Source organism: Carcharhinus amblyrhynchos, chromosome 28, assembly GCF_965287045.1.
Source record: "Carcharhinus amblyrhynchos chromosome 28, sCarAmb.v2.hapA, whole genome shotgun sequence".
In the NCBI taxonomy this organism is placed as follows: Eukaryota; Metazoa; Chordata; class Chondrichthyes; order Carcharhiniformes; family Carcharhinidae; genus Carcharhinus; species Carcharhinus amblyrhynchos.
In genome coordinates this window covers 6,731,568-6,745,045 of record NC_137351.1, presented here as the reverse complement: position 1 = coordinate 6,745,045, position 13,478 = coordinate 6,731,568, and the positions used below count along the sequence as shown (strand labels likewise).

Sequence of the window (13,478 nt, the reverse complement as noted above, 5' to 3'; positions counted from 1 at the left end):
GCGCGTCTTTCAGAGCGTGGAAGGAAACCGGAGATTCCAGAGGAAACAGAGACACAGGAGAACGTGCAGACTCTGCGCAGACAGTGACTCAAGCCGGGAATCGAAGTCGGGTCCCTGACGCTGTGAGGCAGCAGTGCAAACCACTGTGCCACTGTGGGATGCAGAGAGTTTGTAGATTTAGACCTCCTGTGGAAAAATTGAATGTTTCCCCTCGCTGCTGTCTCCAATGATCCAAGCCAAAATTAGTTCCAGTATTAAATGCCCAATTTTAATGAATATAGTTCCACAAAATAAAGCTGCCTTCCACGCCCCCCCTGCCTCCAATACTCCCAACACCCTAACCATACCATAGTGGCAGCGTAATCCAAATAGCTTGATTTTCAGTCCTGGATCAGGAACACAACACATGGATCATTGCCGAGCTCTGGCACTGATGCAAAGCTATTTTCAAATTGCAAGCCATTTTTTAAGCAAGAGGTGAGGTTGATGGCACACCCAGTGGTGCTCATCTAGCATGGAAGTGGGAACTGGTTATAGATTGCAATACTCCCAGGTAGCCGGCAGCTATGAGAGGGCTTGCAGAATAGAGGAAGCAGGAGGTTAGAGAGCCAATAGTGCAAACAAGTAGCCAAGTGTTCAGTTGTATGATATGTCACCCTCTCTGTTTGAATCACCCTATTTTTCATCACATTTATTCATTGTCCACATCACATAATGGCTCAACAATTGACCGCTGAACACTTATCATGACTAACTGTTTGCTTTTCCTGGTCTCCTGGCCCTCTCCAGCCTCTTCCAGGAGCTTATTCGACTCTTAACTGGAGGCTAAGGGTTTGCCAGCTGTTCTACACAACCTTCCGCTGCAACCCACACAAATCACCAATCACATTTTGAGCGTGTTCTGGAGGTTTCACAATATTGGCATGCCTTCTGGGAGTGTTATTTTCAAAATGTACCCACACCTGACCTCGGCACCACTCCACCACCCACTCGGGCAATTGAAAATTGAACGCAAAGAACCTACAAGGGTTATTATTGTAGAAAAAGGATAATTGCAACAATAGTGTGTCGGGGACCGAAGATAGTGGATGGAATTTTAATTGTGGCATGCCATTCCAGACAAGGGAAAAGGAATTGGGTGCCAAGTTCACATTTTTCCTTTTTGCCAGTTCCCACGTGATTACACTTAAAATTTAACATGCCCACAGAATACATATCCAATCCCACAGTGGGTGAAGCTTTTCACTAAAAGATAGCCTCCTATAGAAACAAGGAAGCTCATTGTCACAACTTTTCCACCGAACCTCATTACCATTAACATCATTGAGAGGACAAAGGTGGCATAGATTCCCAATTTAAATTTCACTTGTAAATATTCCACATCACAGCGGGTTCCCATTATTCATAATTCTCATTATTTGTTGAGGCTAGTTTAGTCAAACGCTAGGGCCAGAATTTTACTGCCCACCCATCACAGGATTTAGAGCAGGCATAGGGTGGACAGTGGGAAGACCCATTGACCTCAGGTAGGATTTTACGGTTTTGGGACAAGTGAGACTGTAAAATCCCACCTAATGGATGGGATTTTCCAGCTCGGCCCACCAGCAGGATGAAGTCAGTGGACTTTTGGCTGGCTTTCCGCACATTCCTGGGCTGGACGATCCTTGCCTAACTGTGACTTGTCTCATGGTTGGCATTCATTGACGGTTGTAGGAGTGTTAGGGATGTTTCTTCATTGTGGAAAAAAACAAGGTTGGGGTTTTATAATTAAATGTTCATGTCGACATTCAGTGCTATACCTGCCACTTTGGGATTTCTGTTGGCTTTCGACCAATCTTCACACAACTTTGGTGGAAGAATGCTTGAAGCGACCACTTCCATAATTTTGCTGAAATTGGAGTTTGATTTTGTGAAAAGCCCATGGAATTTCTTCACGCAATCTCAAACATTCTCCCAGGAATTCATCAGGATGTTGCAGTCATTGACAACTCCCAGGGGGGAATGCACTTTGTGATGGAATATTCTCCACTTGGCTGGATGAGTGAGGCTCCAGGACACTCAAGAAGGTTGATACCATGCTAGACAAAGCAGCCTGCTTGATTGGCATTACCTCCACCACCTTAAACATTCAATCTCTAACCACCAATGCACAGTAGCAGCAGTGTATATAATCTACACAATGCACTGCAGTGACTCGTCAAGGTTTCATCGATGACACCTTCTAAACCTATAAACTCTAACACTTAGGACAAGGGCAGCAGATGCATGGGAACACCACCACCTGTAATTTCCCCTCTGCGTCATATGCCATCCTGACTTGAAACTATATCACCGTTCCTTCACTGTGGCTGAATCAAAATCCTGGAACTCCTGCTCTAACAGCACTGCAGATGTACCTACACCACATGGTGGGTAGCGGTTCAAGAGGGTACTTCACCATCACTTTCTCAAGGGCAACCTGGAATGGGCAACAAGTGCTAGGCCTACCAGCAATGCTCACATCAGTGAAAGAATGTTTTAAATTCTTATTTTCTTTACTTTTTTTTTAGAAGCCATCGTTCCTGTGATTACTGAAGAGCCAGAGATTGAGAAACGAACAGTGCCTGTGATCCGAATAGATAGGGTCTCACCAACTCCTGAATTTGAGCTTGAAGTAAAAAAGACAGTGAGGCCAGAGGAAGCTGAAAAAGGTAGGACTGAGACCTTTGTTGTGGGGACTACAGGGGAGCCCACTATTACATTTGGTTTGATTGAGGAGACTATAGCAACGCAAGTGGCACCAAAGATGGAGATATTATGAAGGGGAGGTTGTGTCTCACTGACTTGAGGTTTTGTGAAGAGGAGGCTGTGTCTCACTAACTTGATTGAATTTTTTGAGGAAGTGACAATGAAGCTGGGTGGTGGATGCAGTCTACATGGACTTCCTAAGGCTTTTGACAAGGTTCCTCATAGCAGACTGGTACAGAAAGTGAATGGAGGGCTGTGACAAGTGACATTCTTCAGGGATCAGTTCTGGGATCTTTCCTGTTTGTAATGTATATAAATGATTTGGAGGAAAATGTAACTGGTTTGTTTATTAAGTTTGCGGACAACACAAGGTTGGTGGAGTTGCGGATAACGATGAGATCAGTTTGGGAATGAGATGGCAGTTGGCGTTTAATCAGGCCAAATGTGGGATAATGCATTTTGGAAGGTCTAATACAGATAAGAAATATGCAGTAAATGGCAGAACCCTTAACAGTATTGATAGGCAGAGGGATCTGGGTATACACATACACAGGTCACTGAAAGTGGCAATGCAGGTGGAGAAGGTAGGCTAAAAGGCATACGGCATGGGGCGTCGGCTGGAGCACAGACCTTAAAAATTGGCAAGTCATGTTGCAGCTTTATAGAACCTTAATTAGGCCGCACTTGGAATATCATGTTCAATTCTGGTCGCCACACTACCAGAAGGATGTGGAGGCTTTGGAGAAGGTACAGAAAAGGTTTATCAGGATGTTACCTGGTATGGAGGGCATTAGCCATGAGAAGAGTTTGGAGAAGCTTGGCTTGTTGTCACTGGAACAACGGAGGTTGAGGGGCAAACTGATTGAAGTCTACGAGATTATGAGGGGCATGGATAAAGTGGATAGTCAGAAGCTTTTACCCAGGGTGGAAGAGTCAATTACTAGGGGCCATCAGTTTAAGGTGTGAGGGGCAATGTTTAAAAGAGATATACGAAGCAAATTTTTTACACAGAGGGTGATGGGTGCCTGGAACTTGCTGCCATGGGAGGAGATGGAAGCAGATACGATAGTGGCTTTTAATGGGCGTCTGGACAAATACATGATTAGGGTGAGAATAGAGGGATATGGTGCCCGGAAAGATAGGGGGTTTTAGTTCAGTCGGGCAGCATGGTTGGTGCATGCTTGGAGGACTGAAGGGTCTGTTCTTGTGCTGTAATTTTCTCTGTTCTTATTTCTTATTGCCGCCTGAATGGATTACAGTACCTGTGGTTTCTGAACCTCCAACTGAAGTCACCTCAGATAAATATCTCACAACTGAACAGACGGAGAAACTCTTTGTGCCAGTAACACCCACAACTGAGCCTGGTAAGTAACAGACTTAATTATTTGGAAGCAATGAACAGGAAGCTGCAATTGATGGACTATTGCAGCCAGCAAACTCGTGCTGTATATTAGAGGAACCCAACCTTCTCTCAATGGTCTCTTTGACTTCTATATTTCCAATCTTATCCCTTCACTCTGGAAGAAGCTGATTTCTACCATGTTAAGAATAGTAGCAGAGACCCTTCAGAGCTTTAGTCTAAAAGTCAGTTCTTCATTAATGAACTTAAGAATGATGAGAAGGGAAGGTTAGGTGGTGAAATTGGTCTTGGACTTGCATCAGAAGAACAATATATTCAATTCATTTCAAAAGATAATTCAACACTGTCTATCACAGGGGTGGACTTAATCTCATCTATTTCCCACTTAGCTTCTAGGATCCAGCACGGTGGCACAGTGGGCTAGCACTGCCACCTCACAGTGCCTGGGACCTGGATTCAATTCCGACCTTTGGTAACTGCTTGTCTGTTGGGAGTTCGCACAAGCTCCCCGTGGGTTTCCTTCGGGTGCTCCAGGTTTCCTCCCGAAGCCCGAAAGATGTGCTGGTTAGGTGGATTGGCCATGCTAAATTCATAAATCATGTCATAAAAGCTAGGAGCAGGAGGAGGCAATTCAGCCTCTTGAACCTGCTTCGCCATTTAATACAATCATGGCTGGTCCCATCTCAACCTCAAATTCACTTACCAGCCCATTCACGATAGCCCTTCAAACCCTTGCTAATTAAAAATCTGTCCACCTGGTATTCCCCACTATTAACACCCCAGCCTCATCTTCCACGGAACCAACATTCACTTTACCTAAAGTCTCCCTTTTTACTTACATTTAGAAGCTTTTGCTGTTCATTTTAATATTTTATGTTAGTTTTCTTTCATAATTTACCTTTGTTAATTTCTTAATCTTCCAGTGTGCCTTAGTTTTTTTTGTCTTTGTCATCCTTAACTTCTTTGCTTAGCCATGGTATCTTCCCCCACCCCACCGTCCCCCCACTACCACTACCACTACTCTTATAACCTTTCCTCCTCTATGGAATATATTTTAGTTGGGAGGACTTGAATATCTCCTTAAATATCTGCCACTGTTCATCAACTGTCCTACCCTGTAATCTCTCTGCCCAGTCCACGAGGGTCTAATCTCACCCTTCAAACTGAATTTGAAATTCTTGCATGCTATGATCACTCTTTCCTAGAGGATCCTTAACTATGACATCATTTATTTGCCCTCATTACATAATACCAAATCTAGAATAGGCTACTCCCTGGTTGGTTCCACAACATAACATTCCACAAAACAATTTCTAATACATTCAATGAACTCTTCCTGAGGGCTACTCTTGTCAATTTGATTATTTCAGCCAATATCCATGTTAAAATCACCTGTGATTATTGCTGTACTTTTCTTACAAGCCCTCGGTATTAGTTTATGCTGTGTCCCACTGCAGAACTACTGTTTGAGGACCCATAGGTTACTCCCACCAGGGACTTCTTTACCTTGCTTTTTTTTATTTTCAACCAGGCTGATTCCATGTTTTGGACTTTAGTGCCTGTAACATTTCTCACTACAGCACTGATCTCTTCCTTAACCAACAAAGCTACACCACCACCTTTCCCTTCCTGCCTATTCTTCCAAAATACTGAGTACCCTTGAACATTCCATTCCCAAACCTAGCTTCCATGCAACCATGTCTCAGTAATCATCACTAACTCATATCCATTTGTCTCAATTTGTGCTGTTAACTCATTAATTTTATTCTGGATGCTTTGTGTGTTCAGATACAAAGCCTTTAAGTTTGTTTTATTACCAATTTCTCACCTGTCATACGAGTCCTTGGTACAATATGACTTTCATATGATCTGTCATTGCCTTTTGCTTCCTGTTGACACTCAGGCTCATCACTAACCTGTACTCCTACCTCCTTTAACTTTGACTTCCTAATTTTCCATGTAACTGAACCCTTGGCCCCACTATTTAATTTAAAGCCCTCTCTGTCAGTGGTACAGTACCAGAACTCGGTGGCGATCCGTGTGATGGGTTCTCAATCCAGGTTGAAAATCAAGCCCTCTCACAGTTCTGATGTAGGCAGTGCCATCAGTATAGCCCTGACATTCCCCAGTACTGGTGCCAGTGTCTCACGAACTGAAACCCATTTCTCCCATACCAGCCTTTGAACCGCATATTCATCTCTCTGATTTTATGTACCCATTGCTAATTTGCATGTGTATCAGGTGATAATCCTTCGAGATTATGTTTTTTAATTTGGTTCCTAACTCCACAAACTGCCTGCACAGAACCTTTGTCCTTGTTCTACCTACCTATGTCATTGGTACCTATGTGGACCATGATGACTGGATCCTCCCCCTCTCACCACAAGTTCCTCTCCAATCCGGAGCAGATGTCCTGAACCCTGGCACCGGTCTATTCTCCTGACTGTGCTATCCCTAACCACGACCGCATCTGTCTTTTCTCCCCCCACTTGAATGGCTCCCTAAACACAATGCCATAGTCCGTTTGCTCATCCTCTCTACAATCCCGTTTTGTCCACACAGGGAGCAAGAATCTCAAACCTGCTGGACAATGGATTGAAGTTCCTGCACCGCTATCTCTTGGGTCCTTCCATCAACCTCATTTACGGTCTCTCCCTCCCGTCCCTGAGCCAAATGCGGGCAACTGGGATTAGCTTAGGGGTTAAAAAAAAGGGCGGCATTGACGAATTGGGCCAAAGAGCCTGTTTCCATGTTGTAAATTTTCTATGACTCTGTGACTCATAATCATGTCTGAGGTTTTGTATTGTAAATATCTATTGGGATATACTTTTGATTTGATGATTCAGAACAATTTGACACAACTCCATATATGCTTTTAACAAGGGCAGTTAGCTGAATGGCTGATTCACATGAACATTCATTCAAAGTGCAAAGATAAAGTCCCACGCCCAGGAAAAGTAGAACAATGAATAGACCATACAGTATCTTAAAAAAAAACTTTATTTTGAAAAATATACTTTGTCAAAGAGATTAAGAATAAGGACGTCCAAATTCAGATATGAACCCTCTAGTGTATTTTCAAACTTAGGAGAATGTGGTGCTCTCTGTGCAGTATAACCCATTTTTCCACAATGAATTAAAAGAGTTGTTTTTATTTTTTCTCAGGATTTACAGATGTAACACCTCTGTCAGCAATTGATACAACTGCAGAACCTTCTGGAGAACCTGTTCCCAGTGGGAAACTTCCCAGAGTGCCTGTTCCCAGCGGGGAACCTTCTGGAGAGCCTGTTCCCAGTGAAGAACCTTCCGGAGAGCCTGTTCCCAGTGAAGAACCTTCCGGAGAACCTGTTCCCAGTGAAGAACCTTCTGGAGAACCTGTTCCCAGTGAAGAACCTTCTGGAGAACCTGTTCCCAGTGGGGAACCTTCCGGAGAACCTGTTCCCAGTGGAGAACCTTCCGGAGAACCTGTTCCTTCTGGAGAACCTTCTGGAGAACCTGTTCCTTCTGGAGAACCCTCCGGAGAGCCTGTTCCCAGCTGGGAACCTTCCGGAGAGCCTGTTCCCAGCGGGGAACCTTCCGGAGAGCCTGTTCCCAGCGGGGAACCTTCCGGAGAGCCTGTTCCCAGCGGGGAACCTTCCGGAGAGCCTGTTCCCAGCTGGGAACCTTCCGGAGAGCCTGTTCCCAGCGGGGAACCTTCCGGAGAGCCTGTTCCCAGCTGGGAACCTTCCGGAGAGCCTGTTCCCAGCGGGGAACCTTCCGGAGAGCCTGTTCCCAGCTGGGAACCTTCCGGAGAGCCTGTTCCCAGTGAAGAACCTTCCGGAGAACCTGTTCCCAGTGAAGAACCTTCCGGAGAACCTGTTCCCAGCGGGGAACCTTCAGGAGAACCTGTTCCCAGTGAAGAACCTTCTGGAGAACCTGTTCCCAGTGAAGAACCTTCCGGAGAACCTGTTCCCAGCGGGGAACCTTCCGGAGAACCTGTTCCCAGTGAAGAACCTTCTGGAGAACTTGTTCCCAGTGAAGAACCTTCTGGAGAACCTGTTCCCAGTGAAGAACCTTCTGGAGAACCCATTTTCAGTGGGGAGCCTTTTGGAGAGCCTGTTCCAAGTGGGGAACCATCTGGAGAACCCTCTGGAGAACCTTCTGAAGAGCCCGTTTCCAGCGGAGAACCTTTTGGAGAACCCATTTCCAGCGGAGAACCTTCTGGAGAACCCATTTCTAGTGGAGAACCTTCTGGAGAACTTATTCCCAGTGGAGAACACATTGGAGAACCTGTTTCTAGTGGAGAGCCCTCTGGGGAACCTGTTTCCAGTGGAGAGCTTTCTGGAGAACCTGATTTCAGTGGATTACCATCTGGAACACTAGACACTAGTGGATTACCAAAAATCAGTGTGGAGCCACCTAAAATAGAGGTAATCCTGATCACTCCAGAAGATAAAGAATATCCAACCATTCCACCTAATTTTGTGGAAGCAGGTGAAGGACCCATTGAGGAACAACTTTCGGGCATTCCAATTTTTAGCGGGGATTTGGAAGCCAATGGAAAATCATATGACAGCAGTGGAGAACCTTCTGGAGTTCTTGATGGCAGCGGGGCACCTTCAGGAGTTCCTCCAAATGTTATTGCAACTTCCAGAATTATTGACACAAGCAAGGAACCTTCTGGCATTCCTGAAGGTAGTGGAGAATCTTCAGGATTCGCCGAAGAACCTTCAGGAATTCATGAAGTTAGCGGAGATCTTTCAGGGGTGCATCAAATTAGCAAAGAACTGTCTGGTGCTCCTGAAGTCAGTGGTGAACTCCCTGTGACGCCTTTACCTCTTATTCCAAACGTTTCTGGAGATGTTTCATTACCTGATGTAGTAGTGAGCACTGGACCAACGCATCTGGAGGTAACCTGGGTGGAACTGAAAATACCTGAAGATGATAAGGTTTCTCCAGTGTCAGTAGACAGTGCAACATCCATCCAAACAGAGAATTCAATTGGGCCCAAGACTGTAGGGGTATTAAAGGTTACTCCTGCTGCGCCAGTAGTACTCACAACCGTTCCACCTCAAATCTCGCCAGAAGTTGTGACAACTGTGGCTGAACCGACAATAGCAGAAGGTACTAAATATTTTGATTTAAATTTTCTTCCTCACTTGGAGATAGGTTCTGTAATAAGCAGTGTTCCAGCAGCATAATGGAAACCCGTAGCCAAAAGCCAGTGGAATTGTATAATTTATCACTTACTAGCGGATGACGTGTGGCAGTGCTCACGGTAAGTCAGATACAATTTTACAATGACTGGAGCCTAATGCCATCTAATGTGCTGTTGCGTATTGTTTTACTTTTATTAATTCAAGGGACACAAGGCCAGTTTTCGTTGCCCTTCCCCAATTGCCCTTCAACTGAGTAGCTTGCCAGGCCATCACAGAGTCAATGGCTGGAATTTTACCGTCCCACCCACATTGATTTATTACTGTCACATGTGAAAAGTATTATTTCTTGCGCGCTATACCGATAAAACACACTGTTCCCAAAGTACATAGGGAAGAAGGAAAGGAGAGGGTGTAGAATTTAACATTACAGACATAGCTAGGGTGTAGGGAAAGATCAGCTTAATATATGGTAGGTCCATTCAAAAGAATTTAACCTGACACTCCCAGCCAAAGTAGAATTTGATTTGGTTTATTATTGTCACGTATGTTAGCATACAGTGAAAAATATTGTTTCTCATATGCTATACAGATAAAGCATATCGTTCATAGAGAAGGAAAGAAGAGAGTGCAGAATGTAGTGTTACAGTCATAGTTAGGGGGTAAAGAAAGATGAACTTTAGTGCGAAGTAGGTCCATTCAAAAGTCTGAAGGCAGCGGGGAAGAAGCTGTTCTTGGGTCAGTTGGTACATGTTATCAGAGTTCTGTATCTTTCTCCTGATGGAAGAAGGTGGAAGAGAGAATGTCCCCGGGTATGTGGGGTCCTTGATTATGCTGGCTGCTTTTCCAAGACAGTGGGAAGAGTAGATGGAGTCAATGGAAGGGAGGTTGGTTTGCGTGATGGATTGAGCTACATTCACAAGTCTTTGTAGTTTCTTCCAGTCTTGATCAAAGCAGGAGCCATACCAAGCTGTGATATATCCCGAAAGGATGCTTTCTATGGTGCATCTGTAAAAATGGGTGAGAGTTGTAGTGAGCATGCCGCATTTCCTTGTAGGCTAGACCAGGTGAGGAAGGCAGACTTCCTTTGCCAAAAGGCATTGGTGAAGCAAATGGGTTTTATGACAATCGACAGTGGATCATCATTAGACATTGAATTCAAATTTCACTGTCTGCCATTGTGGGATTCAAACCCAGGTCCTCAGAGGGATCGAACTGTAGATCTAGCCCTGCAACTTGGATGTGAAAAGTTGATCCGAAGCTAAGTGCTGAAATGCTCAGTGTTGGCTGCAAATAATGAATATTTGAACGAAGAAAATTCCAAAATGTGCAGGAATATCAGGGAGAAAGTATACTTCCAAGTTTCTTTTCAATGTTTCATAACAAATTAACAAATGTGGGCCAAGAAGTTATTTAAGTTAATAGATCTTTTACAAATTCTTTTGAGAGTAGCATGGTGGCACAGTGGATAGCACTGCTGCCTTACAGCTCCAGGGACCTGGGTTCGATTGCGGCTTTGGGTGATTGTGTGGATTCTCCCCATGTCTGTGCAGGTTTCTCCTGGGTGCTCCAGTTTCCTCCCATAGTCTAAAGATGCGCAGTTTAGGTAGATTAGTCATGGTAAGTGCACAGTGTTATGGGGATAGGACAAATGCACAGGGATATGGTGGGAGGGTAGGCCCGGGTAAGATGCTGTTTCGGCGAGTGGGTGCAGACCCAATGGACTTGATCCCTGCACTGAAGGGGTTCTATGGATGTGGGTGTCACTGACTGGGCCTGCATTTATTTCTCATCCCTAATTGCCCTTGAGAGGGCTGTAAATCTGAAGTTGCATGTAGGTCAGTGCAAATAAGGACAGTAAATTTCCTTCCCTGAAGGAAGCATTAGTGAACCAGATGAGTTTTTAACCACTTCAAATTCCAGATCTTATATTGAATTCATATTTCACCGTCTGCCCGTGGTGGGATTCAAACCCAGATCTTCAGAGCATTACCCTGAGTCTGTAGGTTACTAGTCCAACGATAATACCACTGCCTGGATTGCTATGGGTGTGACCTGTTTAAATCATACCCAATAAAGGACCAAAAGAGAGAATGCTGGAAAATCTCAGCAGATCTGGCAGCATCTGTAAGAAGAGAAAAGAGCTGACGTTTTGAGTCCAGATGACCCTTTGTCAAAGCCCAGGACAAAGCTTTGACAAAGAGTCATTTGGACTTAAAAGATCAACTCTTTTCTCTCCTTACAGACGCTACCAGACGTGCTGAGATTTTCCAGCATTTTCTCTTTTCATTTCGGATTCCAGCATCTGCAGTAATTTGCTTTTGTATACACCGAAGAAATTGGTCACCAGCGTATTTGAACTGGACAAATTCTTTAGGTGCCTGATTATTCCCTACGCCAGACATTGAATAACTGCAACATTTTATGATTATACTGGTCTTTCCACAGTTGGTCCTGGTCCATGTCAAGATAATCTCTGTGGCCGTGGAACGTGCGTAGAGAGTGGCGACGGCCATGTTTGTGAATGCCCAGTTGGATTGGCAGGAAAACATTGTGAAATCGGTATGTGAGTCAGTTATTATTTTATGTGGCCGATGTAACGAGAGATGGTCCTTCAATGACTGGGCCTTAATTATCTTTGGTTTTAACCTGCATTCTTTCCAAATGTAGTGAGCATTGTGGTGGTTTGTAATGGTGGCTGCAGCACCAAGATCGATTCAATTTAATAATCACTTTATCTTGGGACTGGGGAACAGTTAATGCCGTGTACCATCAACACCACAAGTATACCAGTTTCTATTCCAGTCACCAAGACACAGGCATATTCCAACCCTGGTGTCGTGACTCAAGTAGATTAGTAGTTTCAGAAGACTGACGAAGGAAGCAATTTGGTGTTAAGCTGCAACAGCCAATGGTAAAGTAAAATTTATTTATTAGTCACAAGTAAGGCTTACATTAACACTGCAATGAAGTTACTGTGAAATTCCCCTCGTTGCCAGGCTCGGGCGCCTGTTCAAGTCAATGCATCTAACCAGCATGTCTTTCAGACTGTGGGAGAAAACCCACACAGACAGGAGGAGAACGTGCAAACTCCACACAGACAGTGACCTAAGCCGGGAATCGAGCCCGGGTCCCTGGCACTGTAAGGCAGCAGTGCTAATCGCTGTGCCTCCATGCTGCCCTATGATGTAGAAGTGGTGTAGAAATGGTAAACACATGACTTGAAACTATGACTGTCTGACCGGGATAAATTGTTTCAAACAAATGAAGGAGCAGCAATTTTTCTACACGTACAGAACAGGGTAATGGGACAAGAACCTAGAAACCTTGTTTCAGAATAGTTTGATTTTGTGTTCCTCCTGGAGCTGGGGGAAGGCTGAATGTCCTCCCTATTGGGGAGGCACGGTTCGCACAATGGTTAGCACTGCTGCCTCACAGCACCAGGGACCTAGGTTCAACTCTTGGCTTGGGTCACTGTCTGCGTGGAATCTGCATGTTCTCTCCGTGTCTGCGTGGGTTTCCTCCGGATGCTCCGGTTTCCCCCCACAGTCTGAAAGATGTGCTGGTTAGGTACATTGGCTGTGTTAAATTCTCCTTCAGTTACCTGAACAGGCAATGGACTGTGGCAACTAGGGGATTTTCACAGTAACTTTGTTGCAGTGTTAATGTAAGCCTACTTGTGACACTAATAAATAAACTATTTATTTCACAAATGGACTGACGTTTGTTCCCGCCTCAATTCCTGTGAAGAATTACTGTCAGTTCCACTCTTGACCATGACATGATGGTGCAGTACAATCGGCCATCATTCAACACCAAGGAACTCCAGTTTGTTGCGATTCAAGTCAATGCTTCAGAGTTCATGTTGCTTCTTCCAGAGGGAATGAGAACCCCTTTTGCAAGTATTGGCATTTTCATAGGGAATCACACATGTCAAATATTAACACACCCCTAAAAATCCCAAACAATTTCTGGACACCCTCAGCAACTATCAAAAAACTATAAGAAAGTCCAGCAAACACTGCCGTACTCATCCTTTGTTTAAACAAAACGAGACTGAGCTTCCACCAACCAACAGCAAACTGTTGTCACTGAAGAACATGCTTTTCTTTCCAAAAGGCATAGCAACAAGATTTGTGGGCCTAATAAATCACTAAAAATGGAGGTCTTGTGGTGCAGTGGGTGGCATTCCCTATCTCTAAACCAGAAACTTCAAGTTTGAGTTCCCCGCCAGGATTTGATGGCCAAGTAAGATA

General features: G+C 44.6%; 1 protein-coding gene across 1 annotated transcript in view; it reads left to right on the top strand.

Moving 5' to 3' along the window:
* LOC145359429 (aggrecan core protein-like) overlaps window positions 1-13,478 on the top strand; it is a 74,415-nt gene that overhangs the window by 41,174 nt on the left and 19,763 nt on the right. Inside the window, exons 12-17 of the mRNA XM_080213977.1 lie at window positions 2,550-2,690; window positions 3,987-4,091; window positions 5,991-6,178; window positions 7,298-8,388; window positions 8,475-9,190; window positions 11,671-11,784. Of these exons, the coding sequence (XP_080070103.1) occupies window positions 2,550-2,690; window positions 3,987-4,091; window positions 5,991-6,178; window positions 7,298-8,388; window positions 8,475-9,190; window positions 11,671-11,784 (2,355 nt within the window). The remainder of the gene's footprint in view (window positions 1-2,549; window positions 2,691-3,986; window positions 4,092-5,990; window positions 6,179-7,297; window positions 8,389-8,474; window positions 9,191-11,670; window positions 11,785-13,478) is intronic.